The sequence below is a fragment of the Canis lupus genome, chromosome 32 (assembly GCF_011100685.1).
Source record: "Canis lupus familiaris isolate Mischka breed German Shepherd chromosome 32, alternate assembly UU_Cfam_GSD_1.0, whole genome shotgun sequence".
Taxonomy (NCBI): Eukaryota; Metazoa; Chordata; class Mammalia; order Carnivora; family Canidae; genus Canis; species Canis lupus.
The window spans coordinates 4,005,183-4,032,232 of NC_049253.1; the positions used below are offsets into that span (position 1 = coordinate 4,005,183).

Sequence of the window (27,050 nt, forward strand, 5' to 3'; positions counted from 1 at the left end):
GAGGCAAGGGAAACAAAAACAAAAATAAACTATTGAGACTATACCATTATTAAAAACTTCTGCACAGCGATGGAAACAATCAAGAAAACTAAAAGGCAATCTATGGAATGGCAGAAGACACTTACAAATGACATATCTGATAAAAGGTTAGTATCCAAAAAATATTAAGAACTTATACAACTCAACACCAAAAGAACAAATAATCCAATTAAGTATGGGCAGAAGACATGAAAAGACATTTCTCCAAAGAAGACAACCAGATGGCCAACAGACACACGAAAAGATGTTCATCATCACTTGCCATTAGGGAAATGCAAATCAAAATTACAATGAGATATCACCTCACACCTGTCAGAATGGCTAAAATCAACAATACAAGAAACAACAGCTGTTGGGGAGAATGTATAGAAAAAAGGAACACTTGTGCACTGTTGGTGGAAATGCAAACTGGTGCAGCCACTGTGGAAAAGATTATGGTAGATCCTAAAAAAAGTTAAAAATAGAGCTACCTATGATCCACTGATCACACTACTGGGTATTTACCCAAAGAATGCAAAAACACTGATTCAAAAGGATACATGTAACCCTATGTTTATAGCAGCATTATCTACAATAGCCAGATTATGGAAGCAGTGCAAGTGTCTATGGGTAGATGAATGCTTAAAGAAGATGTGATTGATATGTGTGTGTATGTATGTATATATTACATATACATACATACACACACACATATATATATCAATCATTCATAAAAAAAGAATGAAATGGAATCTTGTCATTTGCAGCAACATGGATGGAGCTAGTACAATATTGAGCAAAATGTCAGTCAGAGAAAGACAAATATGTGATTTCACTCATCTGATGGAATTTAAGAAACAAAACAAAAGAGCAAAGGGTAAAAAGAGAGAGAGGCAAACTAAGAAAAAGATTCCTGACTATAGAGAAGAAACCACTGGTTACCAGAGGAGAGTGGATGGGGGCGGGGGTGGAATAGGTGATGAAGGAGTGCACTTGTTGTGATGAGCACAGGATGTTGTATGGAAGTATTGAGTCACTATACTGTACACCTGAAACTAATATTACACTGTGTGTTGCCTAACTGAAACTAAAATAAGAACTTAAAAACAATGAAGTTACCAGCAATGGGAAAATGCCTCATACTAATCCATGTTACTGATCCAGTGAAGAAACCTTTATTGCTTTAGTCAAGCAAGGGAAAGTGAGCTATCATTGCTGCCTTTACTTCACAGGGGATCTGAATTTGCTATAACAATTTCTGCTCCAAAGAGATTACTTTATGGTTCCTGCTTATTTTTAATAAAATCAAATTAGTGGAGTCTGAGTTACATGTTGTTGGCCTCTTTTGCAAAAGAAGCTTGGAAAAATGAATAGGGGGCAATTTCAGCTTCATTAGTGGGAAGCTAGACGCACTTTCCTCTAAGAGAGCAGTCAATTCTCTAAACATAAAAAGGTGGTCCAGATGCTGTACACACACACACACACACACACACACACACACACACACACAAATCATAAATATTCGGGTCAAGCCATTCCATTTCCTGCACCAAAAATATTGGTCTTAGAATATACAAATCTACCTGACCCCTAAAAATACCATGCATAATGAATGTATCCACTATTCAATGAATAGTGAATCCAGCCCAATCTCACAAGAGCAAATAAAAAATCAGCAGATCCTGTCTCAACTGGATTAAAATCTTTTATGATAGCCTTTCTTTCTTTTTTTCTTCATGTTCCCTTTTTAAATTCTATTATCTATGGATTAAATTGTAAGGCTATCAACTAATAACATATCATGTTAAAATAGTAGGGAAAAGAGAGGGAAAATTTATTTTAAATAAAAAAATAAGTAAGAAAATATAGAAAGAAATTCTGTAGCAATGCTATATTTGGTGAATATGGCTTTCCTCATTCAAAACCAATTCATGTTTCCTTTTACATTCCTCTGGCACTTAACTGGTCATAGTTCTTTACTTGATGATGGGACTCAGTCATTCCTGAAGGTTCAGGTTACTTGGAAATCCTTCCTGTATAAGATTTCATTAGCTTTTATTACCTTTTAATGGTGGACAATGGCAGTATTGGAGGTATCCCAACTTGTATTCAACCCATTCTTCTCCCATCTTCTTATAGGGATTGAGGTGAACACCCCCAGCCAATGCAAAACACATTTTTGGTCACACAAATATGCCTTACGTTCAGAGAGCACTCTCAGCCTCCAATCTAACTCAAAATTTGCTTTGCTCTTAGTGGAGGCTGTTGTAATTAGACATAAAAATCTCAAAGTTGGATTTCAGAGTCAATAAGATAAGTAAAGAATGACTTGTCCAGGAGTAATTAAGCACAGTTTGGGAAACTCCAATTGTTTCAAATCCTTTGAATCCAAAATGCAAACATTTAAATATTGGAAAGGGTATTATAGATTTGCTCGCTTGTTCAGAGCATAAAGAAGAATCTGTGATTTTTAGGGATATTTTTCCAAGATAGGATATGGCAAATGTCTGAACCTTAAATTCAATACTATTTTCGGAACTCAATTAGCATTTACAGATTGTTGAAAAGATCAACTTGAACATTTCTCTAAGGACAAATTGATATCAAAGCACCCTCTATTATTTACTTCTGTGAGTAATGTGTGTAAAACCCATTGAATGTCTTATGACTTTTGACTCTAGTGTAAGTTTTTACATCCAAATAAGCATAGTCGATGCTTATTGAAGCAACAATACTTATAACATAATAGCTTAAACTTCTTATCTTTCAAGAATCTCATTATTAAAAATTATTTTCAATTTTGGTAACAAACACCTGCCAAGTTGCCATTACTAAATTTCTTCCTTTCTGCCATAGTTTCTACAATGCCAGCTTATCATATACTTGTCCTGAAGCTGCTTAGTACTGCTGAGACTTCCACTACATTCCCCAAAGCCTCAAATTTGTTGCATTCTATAGATTCTAAATTTCCACTGTCACCTGGACCTCCAAGTTGGCTTTGAGATATTTCTAGACAACACTCTATCCACTGTCAATATCATTTACTTCACTTTTGTAGTTTTACAAATACTTTTAGTACTTAGAAAACAAGCGCAAACCTACTTCTGGGGCAAATCATCATACACGAATGGCTTTCCTTCCATCTTGCTAACGAATACACAAAAAACATCAAATGCTTCTTAAAACCTACTTTATCCTCAGCTCTGACTGGCTAGATCTTACTTACTGACACATGGGCCTTGGAATTAGAAGCAAGCAAGAAATAAAATAATCTTTCTGATTTTGGCACAAGTGAAAAAAAAGGAACAAATCTTGTTTGTAACTAAGAAAACAGCAACCGCAAGCATTAATAAAGTGGGCCAATGGGAGCTCTCGGACTCCATCAAATTAAAGTAGCTGGGTTAGGAGAGAGGCCTGAGGATGGCTCTAAGACAGAGATAGGCCTTAGGAAAAATAAAAGGAAAGGAGTATAAATGTTACCTTTCTCACTAACATGCGCTAAACCATAGGAAAGGAGATTTGAATATTAACAGTGATTTTTATGCACAGTAACACTTGAGAACTAGTGATCTGAAGGAATATATAATTAGCAAGTCTTTTACACTGTCTCCTTCAAATAGTAATTATCTCAGTCATGCTTTTGTTATATACTGGAAAGCAACCAATTTATTGTCAAATTATGAGATGAGTTCCTTATGTGCATGTCTCATGTAAATGATTCAAGACAAATTTTAATGATTTGGAACCTGGATGCTAATATTAGCATTCTGTTGTTGAAAAGTTGGAGATCCTGAATAAATTTATTTTTCTAGCACAGATGAACAGTGTTTCCATATTATGCTAAATTTATGGACGATTTATTTTGACACTCACTCTAAAGGTGTTGCATGGTAGTAGATGCCTTATCAGACATACAAATATCTGGTTTAATTGAATTGTAGAACAATCATAGTTAAAAACAACAAACAGGTAATAGCACAAATAATTTTATATTGGCATATTCAAGAGATGATGAAATCATTGTTTTCAATGATAAAGTATCCTTCTGATATAAAACATTGAAATGGGGTGCCTAGGTGGCTCAGCTGTTGAGTTTCTGCCTTTGGCTCAGGTCACAGTCGTGCAGTCCCAGGATTGAGTCCCACATTGGGGAGCCTGCTTCTCCCTCTGCCTATGTCTCTGACTCTCTCTCTGTCTCTCATGAATAAATAAATAAAATCTTTAAAAAATAAAACATTAAAATGTCTGTTTTCTTTGTGAGCTATTATTTAAATTCAAGAAAAAGAAAGATTTTTGTGTTTTTTTTTCATTTTTTTGAGTTTTTCTAATTTGAGAAGATAAGAATTGCATTTCTTTTCAATCAAGTGTTTATATGACTTGCTTTGATTAATGATTTATGTAAAAATTTTTGACTCATGGGAACTGTGCTTCCTATAATTTTTATGGTTGTCTTCAAACACATTTAGAAAGCATTTTTTTTTACAATCCCAATGTGATTCTCCAAAATGACTAAATCAGAACTTGAATAAAATAAACTTATAATATAGGTAAAAGCAAGACATGTAAGTGCTCTGATAATTAAGAATAATAGCTTTAGGAGTTAATCTTCAATCTTGAAATATTAACCAGGAGATAGTCCACTTCTTCCTGAGGAGATTACAGATGGGCGCCTGCTTCGTTAAGCATCTGACTCTTGACTTCAGCTCAGATATTGATCTCAGGTCTTGATCTCAGTGCCATGTGTTCAAGCCCCCCGTTGGGCTCCACGTTAAGCATGGAGCCTACTTAAATTTTTAAAAAGAGCTGAATACATCCTAGCTATCTTTGGACTGTTTGCAATCCTTCTACATTTGAGGGGAAATACAATTTAAACTATAGAACAACTAAAGGCATATTTCACAGATAAGTGACCATCCTAGGCAATTAAGTACCCGCAACAGAGAGTCTGGAGAGAGTACCTTTGTTGCTAAATGTCTGCTATGGTGAAAATGAAAAGCAAAAGAGCTGCTCTGGAGGAAAGTTATTTGATTTCATAGCAAGTTTTTGTGTTTTAAATGGAATAAAGAATGGCCAAATTTTTCCATTAATGTTTAGTGTTTGGGAGAGAGAGACAGAGAGACAAAGAGAGAGAGATTGTAAAATAAAATCTAATTGATATCCTAGTTGAGAGGTGTCTAAATTGATTCCAACATGTTCTAGAATGTTTGTATATTGCAAAAAAAATGTTCCTGGGTAAAAGATTTGAATTAAATAAGCATGTCTTTAGGAAAAAAATAATCAACATGCAACATTTTATTTCTTGGCATAGCATCTTGAGGAATAATCATTAAAGCCTCGTTAAAGAGGAATTTAATAGAATTTGAAACTTTTATAGTACTATGGAAAACATAATACAATATGGTAAGTCCTTTGAATAAATCTGAGATCACACAAAGCTTGTTTTTAAAAAGAGATAACACTAGCATTAAACTGATTATGTTTGTCGATATAAGTGCTAATATTTGTTTTCAAATTTCATTAATAAAATAAAGTAATTTTATAAAAAAAAACTATTCCAATGTTTTGATAATTGGCCATATAGTGTATTTGGACTTATAGATTCCATCACACAATTTTTCTTATCTAGATTATTAGTATGGATTTCCAGTAATACAGGCTATATATTCAAAATACTGTTGTAATGCCTTGATTTTTAGATTTTTATTTTATTTTTCATGTTTTCTCTTATATTTCTTATTATTTCTATCTGTATTGCTAAGCATCTCTTTCTCCAGTCCACGTATAATGTAGTAATTACTTTTGTGATTGATTCTATAAATTATGTTAACTTTTGTATGCTCTATTTACTTTCTCTTATGCCTTTGGAATACCAGAACTGTGTGTGAACTAAGTACAGAACAATAAAAAGTAACATTTTGTTATATTCTCAGGAGAAGCATATACACTGGCATACAAATAAGAAAATTCAGACACAAGAAGTTAAAGTAACTACTAGAGCGACGGCTTCTCATCATGGCGGACCCAAGAGATAAGGCGCTTCAGGACTACCGCAAGAAGCTGCTGGAGCACAAGGAGATCGACGGCCGTCTCAAGGAGTTAAGGGAACAATTAAAAGAACTTACCAAGCAGTATGAAAAGTCTGAAAATGATCTGAAGGCCCTACAAAGTGTTGGGCAGATTGTGGGTGAAGTACTTAAGCAACTAACTGAAGAAAAATTCATTGTTAAAGCTACAAATGGACCAAGATATGTTGTGGGTTGTCGTCGACAGCTTGACAAAAGTAAGCTGAAGCCAGGAACAAGAGTTGCTTTGGATATGACTACACTAACTATCATGAGATATTTGCCAAGAGAAGTGGATCCATTGGTCTACAACATGTCTCATGAGGACCCTGGGAATGTTTCTTATTCTGAGATTGGAGGACTATCAGAACAGATTCGGGAATTAAGAGAGGTGATAGAATTACCTCTTACAAACCCAGAATTATTCCAGCGTGTAGGGATAATACCTCCAAAAGGCTGTTTGTTATATGGACCACCAGGTACAGGAAAAACACTCTTGGCTCGAGCTGTTGCTAGCCAGCTAGACTGCAATTTCTTAAAGGTTGTATCTAGTTCTATTGTAGACAAGTACATTGGTGAAAGTGCTCGTTTGATCAGAGAAATGTTTAATTATGCCAGGGATCACCAACCATGCATTATTTTTATGGATGAAATAGATGCTATTGGTGGTCGTCGGTTTTCTGAGGGTACTTCAGCTGATAGAGAGATTCAGAGAACTTTAATGGAGTTACTGAATCAAATGGATGGGTTTGATACTCTACATAGAGTTAAAATGATCATGGCTACAAACAGACCAGATACACTGGATCCTGCTTTGCTTCGTCCAGGAAGATTAGATAGAAAAATACATATTGATTTGCCAAACGAACAAGCAAGATTAGATATATTGAAAATCCATGCAGGTCCCATTACAAAGCATGGTGAAATAGATTATGAGGCAATTGTGAAGCTTTCAGATGGCTTTAATGGAGCAGACCTGAGAAATGTTTGTACTGAAGCAGGTATGTTTGCAATTCGTGCTGATCATGATTTTGTAGTACAGGAAGACTTCATGAAAGCAGTCAGAAAAGTGGCTGATTCTAAGAAGCTAGAGTCTAAATTGGACTACAAACCTGTGTAATTTACTGGGAGGTTTTTGATGGTTGCATGACAGATACTGGCTTAATGTAAAAATAAAGTTAAGGAAAATAATGTATGTATTGGTAATGATCTCATTAAAAACTTATGAATAAAAATAAGTATGAATAACATTAAAAATTAGTAATTCAGTAATTCTACTTTTAAGATTGATAAAGAAATTTGTATGTTTGTTAATGTTGCATTTATTGCAGCAAAAGTTATGAGTATGTTGAAGCTTTTCGTATTTGCTGTGTGAGCATTTTGTAAAACATTGAAAGTAGTTTGAAATAGTACAAGAGAGCATTTCTTATGACTTATTTTATATCATTTGTTTTCTTCATCCTAAAAAGTTGAATAAAATGTTTGATTCAGTTCTCCTAAAAAAAATAAATAAATAAATAAATAAATAAATAAATAAATAAATAAATAAAGTAACTACTAATAGGAGCCAGATGTTAGAGCTTTCCCTGCTTCACCCTACATACATCAAATTTAATCATGTGATTTTATCTTCAAGGTATAATCCTATAATGTCTCAATGTTTCTGTACTCTGGATGATCATTATTATAACAAATTATAATGATTATTATCAATTTATAGCTACTATTTAATTCAAGAAGAGTGCTATTATTCTATTCACTTATTGAAGACATTTAGAGGAAACAGTTTATAAGTTATAATGGCAAAAGAAAACAGTTTTATTGCTTGTTTTAAGGCATTTGGATACCTTACAGATAACTTAAAACAGCATTTTAAGTTATATATCTTAAAATATGTTTATTGAAGTACAAAAGTATTTTTTTAGCTTTAATGAACTTCCCCAGTCTTAAGACCTAATTCTGCTAATCATATTCCAAGAGGTTTGTGTCTCATTTAAATCATCTGCAGTGATACACCATTTAATAAGGCTAGTTATGCAGGTACTGACAGTTGAATTTTGTATTCATCACAGGTATTTTTAATTTGACTAACATAATAAATCTTAATCATATCAATGTCACCATCTATTAGAGAAATTAATAAGCCATCATCCCTTCAAACATGGTGTTGGTATTATTATTCATTAACTGTGGAAACTTTTCATTTGTTTATCGAATATCTAGGTTGCCAAACCAAGTTTTGCTTTTGACATTAATATTTACTTCATGGAATATATTTCAAGTGATTTTTAGTTTGTGTTTTGGTTCTACTTTAGCTTATATTTCCAGGCAAAATATTTTTAATGACATCAATTTGTACTTTTTTTAAGTTATTAAAATCTAACAAATTCAGAAAAGAGTACTCAAGTAACAGATTATGCATTGTCTACCTTTAGATGCCGTGAGTTTCCTAATATACATAAAAATATCCAAGCCCATGATTGGTTACACTGCAATGCTCACATATATCTTCTTTTTATTTTAGACACTTTGGTGCCTGGTGGTATTTTATAGACATTTTAACTTAATACAATATTGTGTGACAGTATGGTTTCTTATATTTGTAAATTAGAATTCTAATATTTTTATTATAGTTATAGGGGATTGCAGATTTCATTAGTATTTTCAAAGAACCACTTTGTAAATTTATAGATTTTTCTCAAGTATATATTCAACTTCTATTTCATTTTACTCTGTTCTTATCTTTATTATTTCCATGTCCTACTTTCATTGAATAGATTGCTACATTTTCAACATTCATGAGATAATATCTTATCGCTGTTTTTTCAGTCCTTCTCCTTCCAAATCTATCTATATAGATACAAATAAAGATATAAATAATACTAATTGCATGTGTGATATATAAGGCTTCTTACTATTATATAGGTACAGGTATAGTTTGAAGTATTTAAACCCAAAAATGAACACAAGAACAAAATATTTATTGTCTTGATATTATCATTAAGGAAGCAATGTTCTTTTTTTTAAGATTGTATTTATTTATTTGAGAGAGACAACACACATAAATGGGGGAGCATTGCTGTGTTCCCTGCTGTGGATAATGTACATCTTAGTGTATATATTTTTTATATGACAGATAACACTAAGTTGTGATGTTTGTTACAGAGCTTTTATGTTTAAAAATTTTAAGGGAGACATATAGATTCAAATGAACTATCTTTCATATTAAAAAAAAAAAAAGAGAGAGAGAGAGAGAAGAGGAGCCCTATATGGGGCTCCATCCCAGGACCTGGGATCGTAACTGGAGCTGATGGCAGGCACTCAACATCCTGAGCCACTCAGGTGCCTTAAGAAAGTGTGTTCTGGCAAACTTAAGGAACTTTTGTTAACCTTGTCACAGCTATATAATAGTTCAATGTCTAATTTAGAGGGAAATATGGGATACAATTTGCTATACACTAGTACAGATTTTAGTGCATAATTATTTGGTTAAAAATTAAACACTTCTGCATATTCTCAAGCAAGATTAAATCAATTCCAACATGACATGAATTTTTAACCTCATGTAGATCACTTTATCTAGGGAGTGATATGCTAGGGCATACTATATCATTTGATTTGCTCTTTTTCTTCCAGAAACCCTGCCGTTTATATTCTGAAGTAAATAAATAAATATACACACACGATTATATATATATATGCATATATGTATATACACATATATACATAAATGTAAATAAACTCTCATTCCAAGACTATGTTTCATAACACAGATATATTACAGAGTAATAAAACAAAACAGAACAATCATAACCACAGTAAAAAAAATTTCCCAACGAGGTTGAAAAGAAACAACATAAAATTAAACAAGAAAATCATTCACTGTATCATTAATATTGATCTACCAAAAGAAATGATTTTAGTTTACTGAAGTTTATTCATTGCACTAGTTTAGAGTATGTTTACTATGCTTAACCTATAGCCTTAAACTTTTATTTCATAATGTAATAAATAAAATCACAAAATAATATTAGCTCGATAAAGTGACAGTAAATTATATTGAATCAGATTGCTAATTTAGGTGAATTGTATTGTTAATTTGTTATACAGCCTTGGTTTCAACTAAACTAAAATTCATAAACAAGTATATAAATCTAAAATTATTGCTTAACAATATGATTTCAAGTAGAGTCAACTTTTGATGCTCAGAAACATTGAATATACAATTTTCTTAAATTATATGGATGCTTCTTTGAAGTAAAATAAAAATGAAATGATACATCTAAATATGGAGTTCTGTGGTTACATTGACAATTCATTTATAGTAATGTGGGTATAATTTTAAAATCAATAAAAAATAGAAACTTTACAAGGATGAATGATTTGAAATTCTTGTTTTAATTTTATGTATTATATTACATGGTTTTAATTGTTACCCTAGTTTAAAAAAATATTAACTATTTCAAATATGATCTTTGGAAGTAATTCTTTCCAAAATATGATAATCAATTACATTACATGAATCAATTATTCATGAGAGGTTTTAATTCTATTTTGTTTTGTTTTTTGATGATTGTTGATATTCAGCAGATAGATTTTCATCTTTCTGAATTTCAGAAAAATCTACAAAATTAATTATAATCTGTTTCATTGTTTTCCAAGAAATTAATTCAAAACTACAGATTAATTTCTTTTGTAGATTTTTAACAAGTTAGAAAATATATTTCAAATATTTATAAATATTCGTATTTTCAATGAATATATTATAAATAGAAAAATGTTTTCATATAATCATTATGAAGATCTCTAACTATAATATGATTTATAGAGATAAGGAGAGACTTTCACGCATTGATTAAAACACAGTGCAATTAAAGACAGATTAAATTGTCGATGTATTTCGTTGCTTCTAACTTCCTGCAAAGTAGGAAGCATTTATTGATGATTATTTAATAATGTAGTAAATGTCAATAAATCATAAATGTCTTTGCAAAATAATAATTCATTACTCTTTGGTAAATATTTTTAGAGTGTTTTGAAATGTTAATTTATGATTGGTTTTATTAAAATTCCCTTGGTTATTTTCTGAGGCATTTAGATTCCTGTTTTCCAGAAAATCTGCCTATTGCATCATACTCTGTGCATTTGGATCAAAATTTCCGTGCTATATTAGCCTTTTTATAAATAAGGCAGGGAAGATATTTTACATGTTTGGAATATTTTTACCCATTTCAGATTCCTGTTTTGTTCATTTGTGTTCTTGTTGCCCCAAATCAATCCTGCACTATCATTGGCAATTTTTTTCACTCATAAACATTTATATTAATATATAAGACAGATTGAAATTGCCATCCTCCAATGTATTTCTCCTTTACTATTTACAAAAATGTGAATATTCTTATTGGTCATTAGTTATATAAAGAGTAGAAACTACCATAAACTGAGCCCTAAGAAGAAAATCTCCATTTTCATCTAACTATAGAGGAATTCTCCATTTGTGTAATATATTTTAAAGTAATTTAACAGGGATGCCTGAGTGGCTCAGTGGTTGAGCATCTGCCTTTGGCTCAGGGCAGATTCTGGGTCCGGGGATTGAGTCCTGCTTTGAGATCCATGCGAGGAATCTGCTTCTTCCTCTGTCTATGTCTCTGCTTCTTTCTCTGTATCTCTCGTGAATAAAAAAATAAAATCTTTAAAGTAATTTAACAAAACTTGGACAATATTTTCTGAGTATTCTAATATTATTAGATGAGAATATATTTCTGTTTATAATGGTATTGAATTGTATATATCATTAACTATCATTAACACAAAAAGACAGGATGTGCTCTCTCAGTATTACAGAACTTTCTGAATTGTGATATTCAGTAGAAAATATTAAAGGTGTTGCTAAATACTCGACAATTAGTTTAGTTATATTTATAAAACATAAATTGAATATTAGTAACTCCAAACATACTTGAAAATGTAGATATTTGGTTTCATATACAGAAGTTTTACATTTTATGCTTTTTGTAAAAGTTTTCTGGGAATGATTTCATATAATTATTATTTAAAATCTCATGATAATGTGTAAACTTGATCCATGTTTCATTATTAAAGAGAGTGGTTCAAATTCTTTGTTTCTAATTATCTTCCTGGGAATGTTGAATGTTTTAGGCCCCAGTCCAGAAACATGTTGTTAGAAGATCATTTAGTTTTACCTCTTTTTTTGAAAAGTATTCAGACTATAATGTAAGTATCATAATGACAATTTTCTTGCTATTTGCATGTGCTGTTAATATTATTTTGGATTTCTGTTTGACTTGATCCAAGGGTTTTTAGGTGATACACCATGTAGTGAGAATAGTTTTGTTAAAACTATGTTTCATTTCTTAATGCAACCTGGAAAATTAACTATGTCACACTACATTGTAAATTAGTGAAAATGTGAGAGTACCACTAATCTGATCCTTATTCTCAAGATACCACATGCAGTTGTGCAGGCTGAAACTGCCACATCCAGGAGGCCACCATTCACAGTGTAGGCATCCCTACCATATTAAAAAGCATACTATTATTTTGGCTTTTTTCTTATTCAAGTTTATTATTTACACATGAATAAAATAGCCTAATAGGACCACATATATGGTGTATATTGCTTCCATTTAGAAAAATGAAAACACTAATGCTTTGTTCATTGAAAATTATGTAGCTTAGTTAAGATTTCTTTTTTTTAAAGATTTATTTATTTATTTTTAGAGAGAGAGATTGTGTGCACGTTCAAATGAGTAGGAGCTGGGCTGGGATAGAGAGAAAGGGAGAGAAACAGACTCCTTATTCAGTCAAGAGCCTGATGATGAGATGATGCAGGACTTGGGACTCTATCCCAGGACTCTGAGCTCATGACCTGAACCAAAATCAAAATTTGGACACTCATCCTACTGAGTCATCCAGGCAGCCCTAACTTAGCCTAGGTTCCTAAACAAGACATTGTTTTTGCCATGCAATTTGAGAATTATGAAATATCCATGCTATATTTATATTCCTGCAATGGCTAAATTTATCATTTTATATTGTGTTTCATATTATCTAGAAATTTTATGGTATCAGATGTCATAGCTGAGTATTCAAATTTACAACTAAAGTATTTTGATTTGGAAAAAAATATTCTATGTAATAATGACTATTCAGCTATCAATAACACATCACAAAATATTACATAAACCTAAATGACTTGGTTACATAATATTCCCTATTTATACTTCAGCAATCCTTTCTCTCCTGTATGTACAACTAATTTAACCACCACAAAAAGGAACTTTTAAATAACTAAATAGACATTGTTTTTCTGAAAAAGACATCCATATATATGGCCAATAGTTACATGAAAGGTGCACAATAGCACTAGTCATCAGGGAAATGCAAATCCAAGCCTCAATGAGATGTTACCTCGCACTGGTAATAATAGCTATCTTCAAGAATACAAGAGAAAACTGTTGATGTGAAGAGAAGGGAACTCTTGTGAACTGTTGGTTGGATTGCAAATTTGTACAAACACTATGGAAAGATGTATGGCAGTTCCAAAAAAAAAATAAAAATAGAACTACCATATGATCTAGCAATTCTATTTCTGAGTATTTATCTGAGGAAAACAAATACCTTAATTCATAAAGATATTTGCACCTCCATGATCATTGCAGTATTATTCATTATAGTCAAGATACAGAAACAACCGAACTATTCACCAATGGATAAATAAATAAGATGTAAGATATATACATGAATACTACATAGCCATGGGAGGAAAGGAAATCTTATTATTTGCAGCAACAAGGATAGACCTTGAGGACATTATTATGCTATGTGAGATAAACCAGACAGAGACAGACAAATACTGTATGATATTTCTTACATGTGGAATTAAAAAAAAAACTCAAAATAAAACAAAACAAAACATAAACAAACCCAGGATGGAATCACAGTTACCTAGGACTAGATAGTGTGGAGATGGAAGAAATGTTGTTTAAGGTACATACTTACAAGTTTATAAATAAGTCATGAGGATCTAATAAATAGTACAGTGATTATAGACAACAAAACTGTTTTATAAGCATTAAACTTGCTGAGACACTAGATCTTAATTGTTCCTATCATTAGAAGAAATAATAATTATGTGATAGGATAGAGGTATTAATATTATATTGGTAATCATATTAAATATAAGTGTATCAAATCAATATGTTGTACCCTCTAAACTTATGCAATGATGTATGTTAATTATAACTCAATAAAATGGAACTGTTAACTATTTTATGCTTAAAATATAAAATATATTAACTCATATTAAGGATTAGCTATTATGTTTTCTTTCCAGATAGGAAAAAAAAGCTGTTAAAATACAAGGTTTGGGAAAAATAAATAATATTTACCAAATAACCCAATATAATATTCCTAATAATGGCATCATCTATTCACTTTTCTGAATAGTATATAGCTTGAAATGTGATTGATAGCCAAGGCTGTGAAGATAAAATTAATACTTAGAATTAGGAAAATAAGTATCTGAGATTGAATTATAAAAGTCATTTGCTAAGGAACAGAAACAAAGCACAAGTCACTTAGAATCTCATATTTAGAAAACAATTAAAACTTTAGGAAGGCATTTTAAGTCATAAGATTAAAATTGAATAGGAAAAATCAAATGAATACTTTCTTAAAATAAAAATAACACAGAAATAAAAAATTTTGTTAGATAAAGCCACAGCAACTCTTTGATTAAAATTTAATAATCAACTCACTACAAAACTACTAATTATGCACAAATAAAAGGTTGTTTTAATGCTAATTATGTGCAGTTATAAATTTCATTGCTTTAATTCGATTTGCTCTCATTATCCTTCACTGAGTTCTACTCAGCCTTTGTCTAGCGAGATGCAAAGAATATTCTACCCACATAGTCATTTTATTTTACAAGAATGAGTGTAATTATCACCTAGCTAGAAGCTAAGGGGCTTTTTTTTTTAACCTAGTTGGAGTGAAGTGACCCAATTAACACCTTGCAAGAATACCCTGAATATTATACATTTTACAAGGTGTTTTAAGCTTAGAATAGTTTTGATTGACGGGTTTCTCTTCTTGAGAAGTTTTTATCTCTTTCTCACTGTCTGAACTTTGATTTTAGAATCTCAGCTCAAAAATTACAGTCTCTTTTAAATTTATAACCATTCCAGGTGCTGCCTCACTAACTTGAAGCAATTTGGCTTTATTAAATATTTCTGTCATAGAAACATATCTAGAAGACATAAAGCAGATTAGAACTACCCATTTAATGTTTATATGCTATAGGAATAGAAAACTAACATGTTTATTCACCCTAGGATACATGCCTATATTTTTTTGGTCTCTCTCTCTCTCTCTCTCTAAAGGTCTCTCTCCATTCTGCTTAAGTATCTTTAAGGTCTATTCTATAATGGGTGTCAAGGAAGCTGATTAGCTCATTCAATATAATCTGTAAAACAAGTCAAGAAGAGATTTTAGTAGAATACTCTCATAAATACTAATAACTTCATATTTTTAGAATAAGTTTTTATTTTAAAATCCATCTTTAAAAAATTATTTATTTATTCTAGAAAGAGACAGAAAGCATTAATGAGAAAGTGAAGGGAAGGGCAGAAGGAAAGGGAGAGAGAAACTTCAAGCAGACTCCTTGTTGAGTATGGAGCCCAAAGCTGTGCTCCATCCCAGCACCTTGAGATCATGACCTGAGCCAAAAACAGGAACCAGGCACCCAACTGACTAGGTGCTCCCATAATTGACTTTTCTATTACTGGAAATTATATGATTACATGATAAAATTTATATATAAATAATATAGAATGATATTATACTGAATATTAATATATAAATAATATTTATATAGAATAATAATTATATAGAAATTATATAGATTATAAATTTAGAAGATTTCTGTTCAATCTTCTAAATTTCTAATTTCTGTTGAATGTATGTCAGTAATTACTCACTCTGCTTTAATCTCACATTGCATGGAGACTCTTGACTAAAAGACAGTTTTTCTCAGCCTGGATTTCATCATCTAGATATCTGCATATTCATTCCCTCATTTATTTTACTTCTTTTCTCAAATATCACCTTTCCTAGTTGGAAACAATTTATGAAATTGGAATGGAGAGTTCTCATTTTTAGATAGGGATCTGCAGAATTTTTTATATAAAGGAGCAGAAATTACATGTTTTATACTTAGCAGGATTTATGGTTTCTGGAACAACGACTCAACTCTGCCTCTGTAATGCACAAGCAGCCAGAGACATATACAGATGAGTGGGTGTATCAGTTTCATATTCCTGCTTTAATAAATTACCACAAACTTAGTAACTTAAAATAACACAACTTTTTGTATTTGTATATCTGGACATCTAAAGTAAAAAAATCAAAGGGTCAGCCGAGTTACATTCCTATTCCAGTCTTCAAGGGAGAGTCTGTTTCCTTATATTATCAGCTTCTAGAGTCGATCTGCATTCCTGGGTTCAGATTCTCTTTCTCACATCACTCTGCCCTTTTGTTTTCATGAAAAGATTTCCTGCTATATAATCTGATTCTCCTGCCTCAGTCTTATAAAGACAGTTGTGATTACATTGGATTTGGGATAATCTCTCAACCTTAAAATTCTTAAAAACCTCAACTGCAAAGTCCCTTCAACTGTGCAAGGAAAATTATGCATAGGCTCTAGAGAGTAGGCTGTGGACATTTTGGCAGGGGAGACTAGAAGGTGGGTGCTGTTATTTAGCCTACCACAGCATGGCTCTGCCATAATAAAACTTCATTTACAAAAACCAGCAGCAGGCCATATTTGGTCCATGGGCCAAAGTCCCTTTAAAATAGTCCCTTTGAGGTGTGCCTAGATGGCTCAGTCAGTTGAGCATCAAACTTCTGATTTCAGCTTTGATCATGACTTCAAGATCCTGATATCTAGCCTGGCCTCAGGTTCTTACCTCAGCAGTGGGTCTGCTTAGAGGTTCTTTCTCTTCCTCTCCTTCTGCCCCTCTTCCTGCTCGTTATAAATCTTTCTCTCTCTCTCAAATAAATATATATATTTTTAAAAGATCCCTTTGGTCCAGGAAAAGAGGGTTTGGCAAACTTATTTTTTTTTTCATTTTACATACTCCTAGTATTTACCCAAAAGAAAAACATATGTCCATATAAGGATCTATATAAGAATACATATATAGGCTTGATTCCTAGTAACCCCAAAGTAGAAATTATCCAAATATTCATCACTTGTGAATCAAGGAATATTATAGGACATCATCAATAGTACTGAATGCAATATGAGATGGATTCTGGAGGTAATTGAAAAAGTGGGAATTTTAAAAAATATTTCCCCCAAAGTAATAAGTTGGAATGAAATCTATTGGACGGGAGGAATTTTATTTGGGAATACAAAGTAGTATTACTATATTTTTGTTTATAAAGGTTTAATAACAAAGTTTGATGTCTCTGCAAGGTTTTATTTTATTTTATTCTTCTTTTCTCTGCACGGTTTTAATCAGGAAAGAACCACTAGAACTTGGTTTATTGCTTTGGCTCTTGGACTTAGGTCACGTTGATTGGGCTCTTGGCTCTGGTTCTTATTAGCTGTATAACTAGGTTTTATAACTTGAGTTTTCCTGACATTTAAAAAAAATCAGTTAAGTTGTGATTAGTGCCTACCGTATAGAGTTGATCTGATGCTCACTGTAGATTCATATTCCCTTTTTTCTATTTTAAGAGATTACTAATTCTGTTGTGGCCAGATAAAAACTACATCTTCCATCTTCCTTCATGGACATTGGGTGGTCATGTGTTCCAGTTCTTGTTAACAAAATGGTTTGAAGCAGAAGTCATTGTGTGGGAATACTCCTATAATACTCTAAAAAGACAGACTCCCTGGCATTCAATTGTCATTGGTTTCTTATCCCATTTTCAAATTCAGCACACTTTTGTGATCCAAGGGGTGTTGAGCACTTTTGGACCATGAAACCAAAGGTCAAGCTTTAAGAATGATGGATCAAAAAAATGGAAATTATCTATAACACTAATGACAGCATGGAACCCTATGCACTAGCCTTGGAATGAGTACTTCTGGACTAAATTATTCTATTTATTTATTTATTTATTTTTATGGAGGAAATATACTTCTCTCTGCCTACTTACTTGTATTATCTGTTATGTGCAACCAAACCAATTGTTTGCAGCCACAATATGCAAAATATTTGGAAGATTCTCAGTACTTGTAAATACTTCATAAATGTTAACTACTAATAGATTTTAGAAAAGTCCAAGAGATGAACAGAGAGCACTCCATGAATGATTTATCTTATTCAACTGACTGAATAAAATAGAAATAATGTGTATGACATTGTAGAAAATTTAATGTTTAATCTTGGAAGAGAGAAATATATGTACATGAAGAAATAATTTCAAGTGGACTCCATATTTCTCAATAACTAATAATGCTGAATGATAGCAACATCCAAGTACAAGCAAATAAAATTCTAACGATCTATATTAGATCTACATTTACTTGCACAGGAACATGCTGTATCAAATTGTACTGTTTGTCACATATAGATACCAAACCAGTTCTTTATGTGTTAAATTTTTGTTATACATATGCATGCACACATAAATACACAACATATACATATACATATACATATACACATATGCACATACACATGTGAGCATAGGGGGTTAATTTCAATTCTTCTAACTCAAAATACTTGTGATAAATTTCTTGATACAACCTCCCTGCAAGGCCTTCTTGGTATGGAGAAGTCTGTGCTTCTGGCAAAATTGACTTATGCATCTCAACCTTCTTCATGATTGATAGAAATTACCCTGTCTAAAATAAGTTTGAGGTCATCTGAATTTATCATCAAGACAGCATGATACTTAAGTTTTGCCCATATTCCATATATCCTGCAACACAGTTTTACCCCTTTTATTCAGTTTAGTATGATCTACCTAACTTATAAAAGAAAAAAACTTTGCTTTTGGTAGCAGTTATTCAGGAATTATTGGCAAATGTGTTAAAATAGCATTGATATTTTATTTTATTTCAGAAATGAGTGTAGCAAGAAGATAATTGTTTATACAAACAATACTGAGGAAGCCGAAACAGTGTTACATGTAATGAATTCTTTTGAAACTGATTTTATTGTCCTGGTGAGAAAAATCCATAAAGCCATCATAAACTTGTTTACTTCACTAATCATTAAAATAAGAATGGACTGAATTTCTAAATGGCTTCATGAAGCACAGTGCAGAGATGGGGTTATCTTTGTAATGCAGGCAGTCAGAAGTGCAGATTAATCAAGTAGGTACAGAAGCACATATTTTTGCCTAATTTTACCACTAATCCTTTTCCAATAATCTGAAGAATCTCCTTTATTTCTCTGCTTTAAGTAGTCAGGGGCCAAATGCTTCTTAAGGCATATAAGTTATAAACAGCCACATATGCCACACTCTAGAAAGTGGTGTTTCAGATTAGCTTTTATGTTTCCTAAAACTCATTTTCTTTACAATAGTTGTGCTAAGTAAAGCAGGTGAAAAATAAACAAAGTGGTTGCATAACAAATTGCAAATGGTCTGAAAGTACAATCTTATTACAAAGACTCAGAAAACAGGGAAGAAAATAAGAATTAGCTTTTGTTACTGAGGTAAATGTGATGAATATATATTTATACAGACAATTCCAGAATTTCTTCTGGTTTAAAAAATGGAATTCGTGGAGATCATTTTATGTGTCATATAACATTTATTTAGAAAAAAATAAAATTAAAGTTTCATGGTTCAAAAACTACGAGTTTAGAGGTTTTCCCTATGCATAAATACACAGTACAGCAATAGAATAATTTTGCTTTATGAAGAGACTTCAGAGTTGAATCTCAGAAGCTAAATTGAACAGCAAAACAGATGTTACTTTGCTGACTAGTGATGAGATGAAATTGTTTTATTCTGCTTTAAAGTTCTATAACAAAGCATTTGACTTAGAAACTTAGCTTAATACAGTAATTTTAGATGTACAGAAATAAATTCTTATGCAGAAATAAATGTCTTTTTAAAAAACAAAAAAAAAACATTTTTTTCTGAACAGTTTTACGATACTTGATTCTTTCATTTTCAATTCATTTTTTGGTACTTTAATTGCCCTTGTTATCCACATACTAACACATATTTAATTTTAATTGAATAAAATAGATTAGATAAAATAATGAGAATGATTTGTATGAAATTAAAGATGATAGTGATACTCTCTTTCACAGATCATGATCCATGTGTTGACCATTCATACGTATGGGTAGACTCGACTACTCTCCAAAAATGTGGGCATTTTATTTTTTGGTCCACTTCCATCAATTTGTAGCCTATCTTGTCTCCAAGGGACAAAAGAAGCAGAATCACGATGTTGGCAGTGTACTGGTATGACTCTGATGATAAAAGTGATGTGCCTGGTTATGACAGCTACCACACCTGCTTCTGGAAATATCCTTTCTATCTAGGTCTATTCCAGGGAGAAAAATAGAAGTGCATAAGTATGAGAAAAGAATTGCAGTGATTTATCTTCCTCCAGCAAGCCTTAGTTGCATGCAGGTTGTCTAAGAGAGCAGGCAAATAGCAATGATGTAAATGTTTTAAATAAATGGTTTTTATTTTCTCAAGAATTTAGCTATTCTTTAGTACCTATCATATTTTATTAGTGCTTTAAATGCTATAAGTATTCAGTGAGTAAGTCAATCTTTGTATCTCTTCTTATGCATTTTATGTGACTCAAATATAGATTTCCAAAGTTATGTAATAGTTTTGCTTTCATTGTTAATCTGTATGTCTATCTATATAATACAAATTTCACACACACACAAATAAATTCATGAATTGTGTTGTGTGTAGTTCACAAACTTACTTCTGGGTAATTAGGCGTTGCTATATGGACCTTCATATATTGAGATTCTAAATTTCCTTCATTATTCAAACATTTTTTATTTCTAAATATTAAGTTTTATACTTTGAAAATCTACTGTTGGAAAAAAGACACTACATTCACGTAAGGAAATCAATATTGACAGTAAAAGATAAACTCAAAATTTTCACCACATTCATACCAAGTATATTAAGCTGTGAGGCTAGATTCTCTAACACCAATAGGTCTCAGTAACATAGCAAGACAAAATGTCTTATTTCTTCCTCTTATCTCAGGTCACACCTGACTGACACCAATACAAAATTCTATTATATTTAATAATATTATCTTTTAAGTTGAAATATGTTTTATTATATTGCAGTTTATGCAATTTGTATATCTATATGCTTACACTTAAAAAAATTAAAGCTACTGTATACTGAAGTTTTATTCAGTATTTAATCCATGAAATTGTTTAATATGATGTGGAAATATAGAAAGAGACAAGGATACTCCACTGTTGAAAGTACAGTGTAAATTTTTTTCAAAATATGATTTTCTGTCAATAACAAAAGAATTTTCACACAATTATGAAAAAATTGATGGTAATATGGAAAAACAAGTTTCTGAAGAAAATTTTAACCTTGGTTTTCATGGCATTACTGAAGAATGGAATGGCAGTATTTTTTTTACAAAGAATTATAGTTATTGAAAGTGTGAGAATCATATCAGAAATGTAATTTTTTAATCTTGTTAGAAAAATTTAACCTGTCAATAAGACTATTAATAACATGGAAATTATTCCACAGGTGAATACAAATATGCTTAATTTATATGCAGAATATGTATGATATACAATCTTCAAACTGAATAAACTAATATTCAATGAATACTACATAAAATTTTATAAAGTAAAAAAGTTCACATTTTAATGACTTATTGCTTTATAAGATCTCAGAAATCATATTATCATCAAAGTAAACATTCATAATTGTCACATCCAAAAAAAATTGAAGCCAAATTACACAGAGAAAGCTAACATGACATCTTATCCAAAGCATTTCAAAAAAACGTGTCTTTAGAGTCAGAACTATTGTTTCATATATAACCATAATGTAGTCTTTTAAAAATTTTTTCTATTGGAGTTCAACTTGCCAACATATAGCATAACACCCAGTGCTCATTCGACCAAGTGCCCCCCTCAGTGCCCATCACCTAGTCACCCCAACCTCCCGCCCACTTCCCCTTCCACTACCCCTTGTTCATTTCCCAGAGTTAGGTGTCTCTCATGTTTTGTCACCCCCACTGATATTTTCACTCATTTTCTCTCCTTTCCCTTTATTCCCTTTCACTAATTTTTATATTCCCCAAATGAATGAGACCATATAATGTTTGTCCTCTTCTGATTGACTTATTTCACTCAGCATAATACCCTCCAGGTCCCTCCTATAATGTAGTCTTTTGCAAAAAAAAAAAAAAAAAAAATCTTGTATATTTTCTAATATGTCACATATCATCAGGTCAGGATTAATAATTATAAATTTATAAATATATAAGTATATAAATTTGTAGATTTTTTCATAATGATGTTTCTCTTTACACATGGGATTTAGAGAGGAGTATGAGAAATACATTTATTTTCAAAAATAAAATTCAGCCTCACATAATAATATTTATGTATCACTATTCATTCTGAAAAGTAAGCCCTGCTTACTTATCTAATCTTCTATATGTAGAGTGAGTAGTTATTCTCAACCCTGCATTGATTATTTGTGATAACATGATCACTCTTTGAGTTATTTAGATAATTGAAATATATTTCCTGTAACCTAGATTAAAAGTAATTAACATTATTTGGGGTTATTTTGGTGATGGATCTTTAAAAATGTCTCAAGTATATTATTCCTTCCTTTCTGGGATATTAATATATTGCAATTAGGTTTCAAATATAGAAAAATGCAGATACACAAAACTTGAGAGGCTAGTAAAATAGTAAACAAACAAACAAAAACAAAAAAATAGCCCCGTACACTAATCCTCAAATTTTAAATTTTTTTGAATCTTATCCTGTAATTTCAATTTATTATTTTGCCCTGTACTGAATTAGTTTACTATCATGCTAAGTATTCTATTATTTCATCTGCAAACATTTTAGTAGGTATGTCTAGACTATAAAGACATATTAACAACTATAAAATCATGAGCACAACAAAAATTATAATAAAAAATTATTTTTTATTATTATCAGAAAATGTAATTTCTAATCAGTGTTTAAATTTGCCCAATTGGGCAGCCCCGGTGGCGTAGCAGTTTAGCGCCGCCTGCAGCCCAGGGCGTTATCCTGGAGACCCTGGATCAAGTCCCACTTCAGGCTCTTTGTATGATGCCTGCTTCACCCTCTGCCTGTGTCTCTGCCTTTCTCTCTCTCTCTGTGTCGATCATGAATAAATAAATAAAATCTTAAAAAAATAAAAAATAAATAAATTTGCCCAATTGACATTGTTTATTCAATTAGCATCTAAACACAAACACAAACATACTGCAATTGCCTTTAGGTCTCTTACATTTCTTTAACCTATAAATCACCTAATCCTGTTTTTTGTTTCTCTTGCATTTAATTTTTTTAATGAAACGATTACTCCAAAGAGTTTCCCAAATTGCTACATCTTTGGCTAATAGAAACTTGAAGTTGACTTCCCCATCCTTTTGAAGGGTTTCAGATAGGCTTAGGTAATTTTATTTTCTAGTAAAATAAGAGATCTCAGGTTTTACATTTGAAATTATCCCTTTGTGATTTTAACAGAAATTGTGGGTAGACTGATTTATGTCATTCTCTCTTTTATATTTAGATACATTTTTAAAGATTTTATTTATTTATTCATGAGAGACACAAAAAGAGAGGCAGAGACAAGCAGAGGTAGAAGGAGGCTCTCCACGGGGAGCCCAGTGCAGGACTCCATCCCAGGACCCTGGGATCACAGAGGCAGAGGCTCAACCACTGAGCCACCCAGGTGTCCCTATATTTAGAAATTTTTTCAATTTAATTTTTAAAAGATTTTATTTATTTATTTATGAGAGACACACACAGAGAGAGGCAGAGACACAGGCAGAAGGAGAAGCAGGATCCATGTAAGGAGCCCGGCGTGGGACTGGATCCCGGGTCTCCAGTATCACTCCCTGGGCTGAAGGCAGCGCTAAACCGCTGAGCCATCCGGGCTGCCCTTAATTTAATTTTATATTTATGTAAAACATTACTGTGTTTAGCTTATAACACAAGTTATATTCAGAGAACCTAGCATTTACCCTGTCTCCTCTATTCAGTTCCTTCAGAGATCTTTGTACATTTCTTATAACAGGCCTGGACAGCCATCCTAGTAATAACTTACAGAACAAATTATCTAGAAATTACAAGCACCTAGCGATACTCATCAAAACTATGTTGGTCTGTTTTTCTTTAAGGACTTTTAAGTGGATAGGCATATTGACTTTTTATTAAATCAAATATCAGATATTCAATCCATCACAATTTTGAACTAAAATTTGGATATATCTCCTAAATTATACCCACATTTTTTCTCTAACACTAAAAATATTGGTTCCTAATAACATTAGCATATCATTTAAATCTAATTTGTCAGAATAACAATGCCAATATGATTACTAAAAACATTATTTTAATCCTTAAAAAAATATTTTTCATGGGATGGCTGGGTGGCTCAGTGGTTGAACATCTGCCTCAGCCCAGGGCATGATCAGGGAGTCCTGGGATTGAGTTCCACATTTGCTTCTCCCTTTCCCTATGTCTCTGCCTCTCTCTGTGTATCTCATGAATACATAAATAAAATCTTTAAAAAAATCTTTCTTATTTCACAAACCAGCAAAGTCAAAATTACTATATTTAAGTTTTATTTGAAGTAATCCCTTAGTGATTTGAACAAAAATTGTATACAAGTAGATGGATTTATGTCACTCTGCTTTTTTATATTTAGAAAATTTTTAAATTTAATTTTATGTTTATTCTCTTTTTAAAAGTTGATTACCCAACAGTTAATATATAGATCCATTTCACAAAGAAATTTCCATTTAAAATAATGTTATGAATAAGTATTAGAGTGTTAGGAAGCTATACTAATAGTAGCTCACAGTCTATTACTGAAGAAGTGTATTAAATTACACTTTCAGGGAATCCCTGGGTGGCGCAGCGGTTTAGCGCCTGCCTTTGGCCCAGGGCGCGATCCTGGAGACCCGGCATCGAATCCCACGTCGGGCTCCCGGTGCATGGAGCCTGCTTCTCTCTCTGCCTCTCTCTCTCTCTCTCTCTCTCTCTCTCTCTCTCTCTACTCCGTGACTATCATAAATAAATTAAAAAATTAAAAAATAAATTACACTTTCATTCTTGGCAGTGAAATCCACTTTAAAATCTTAACTTATTCCTGGGGACTCCTGGGTGGCTCAGTGGTTGAGCGCCTGTCTTCGACTCACCGCATGATCCCTTGGTCCCTGGATGGAGTCCCACATAGGGCCCTGCATGGGGCCTGCTTCTCCCTCTGCCTATGTCTCTGCCTCTCTCTCTGTATCTCTCATGAATAAATAAGTAAAACCTTAAAAAAAATAATTTAACTTATTCTGACTACCATTTAGGTCGATTTGAGTTTGTTAAGTGGTTGCAAAATGTTGGACAGGTTACCAAACTGAGTAAGACAAGGTAGTCAATGCTGAGTAGAAATATAACTTGTCCTGGCCAATCCTTTACTAATTAAGTAAAGTAGTAGCCAATGATGTTATATACAAGTTTATATACTATTGAGGTAAGTACCTCTCATTTGAAAATTGCCTTAATATATTATATGCCCAGAATTATATGTGAAATCACCACAGATGTATTCCTTAGAAGGAAAAAAAGGTTATACATCGGAGATGTACTATACAAATATATTTACTAGAAATATATTTAAGTGGGATGATATAAAATATATTTATGTGGAATGCACATTGCAAAAGACCTATATATGTAGTACCATTATTATATTCAATTATACATGCATACTTTCTATAATTATGATTTTCATAAGGAAATACAAATATTTATCATGTAAATATATATGATTTTTAATATATTTTACATACATTGACTTGCATATTTAACGAAAAGTTATTGGGTTATTTTACAATTTTTTTGCCAAAATAAAGGTCAGTTCTAAAAAATCCAGTACAATCAACAGTGGATAATAAAGTTTAAAAAATAAAAGTTTTAGTGTTAAGTTTTTCAGAACGTATTACCAGGGCTATTAAATCTGGTTTAGGTTTTAAATTTTTCTTTCAATTATGCCTATCTCTAATAGAAGGTGATCAAAATTGTTGATAGGCTTCTAAAGCCTATAGGCAGTGTGTGTGTGGGGGGGGTGGTGGAGGGGTTATAGTAGTATTCCTAGGCTTAAATATAAGATGAAAAAAAAATTCCAAATTCCATACAAAAAATATTACTTACAGTGAGAAGAAAGAAATAACTTTATTGGGGCATAGAAGAAAAATGTTTTCATAAAAGAAGCAATCTAAAGGAAACAGCAATCTCTAAGAATCCTGTGACATAGTCTATAAATCTTTACAGTTCATTTCTTCTATCTTAAAAAAGGAAACCTTCACTAAGAATAAAAAAGCCAGTGTGATGTGAAAAACTCAAAAGGGCTGGAATTTTAAAGAGTTTAAATCTTAGTAAGTTATTTTCAGAATTTTTTATCTGTAAATTCATTTCAAAAAGCATATATAATGTTATAGAAAAAAATCCAGAAAATTATTTTTATTTGCTGCTTGCTTGTTTCAAGACATTGTATGTTGTATATGTTACCCTCAGATGCCTGGCCCATTTTCTGATAACACGGATAGCAATGCATAATTGCTTTTTATTAGTTTTCTGTATTTCATATTTTCAATAACTAGATTTGCATAGCAATAGTCCATGTGAGTGTGAGATTATAGGTTAACAATAGATTCTCTGGGGAATCGAGAAGAGAGCAGAGGGAAAGGGGACT

At 31.9% G+C, this 27,050-nt stretch overlaps 1 protein-coding gene across 1 annotated transcript; it reads left to right on the plus strand.

Moving 5' to 3' along the window:
* Positions 1-6,017: 6,017 nt before the first annotated feature.
* LOC119877792 (26S proteasome regulatory subunit 10B) lies at positions 6,018-7,570 on the plus strand. Its single transcript, XM_038581736.1, has one exon. It carries the CDS (start codon positions 6,031-6,033, stop codon positions 7,198-7,200), a length of 1,170 nt encoding a protein of 389 aa, XP_038437664.1. The 5' UTR covers positions 6,018-6,030; the 3' UTR covers positions 7,201-7,570.
* The last annotated feature ends 19,480 nt before the right edge of the window (positions 7,571-27,050 follow it).

Coding starts and splice junctions, on each gene's coding strand:
- LOC119877792 (XM_038581736.1), top strand. CDS start 6,031: ATGGCGGACCCAAGAGATAAGGCGCTTCAGGACTACCGCAAGAAGCTG.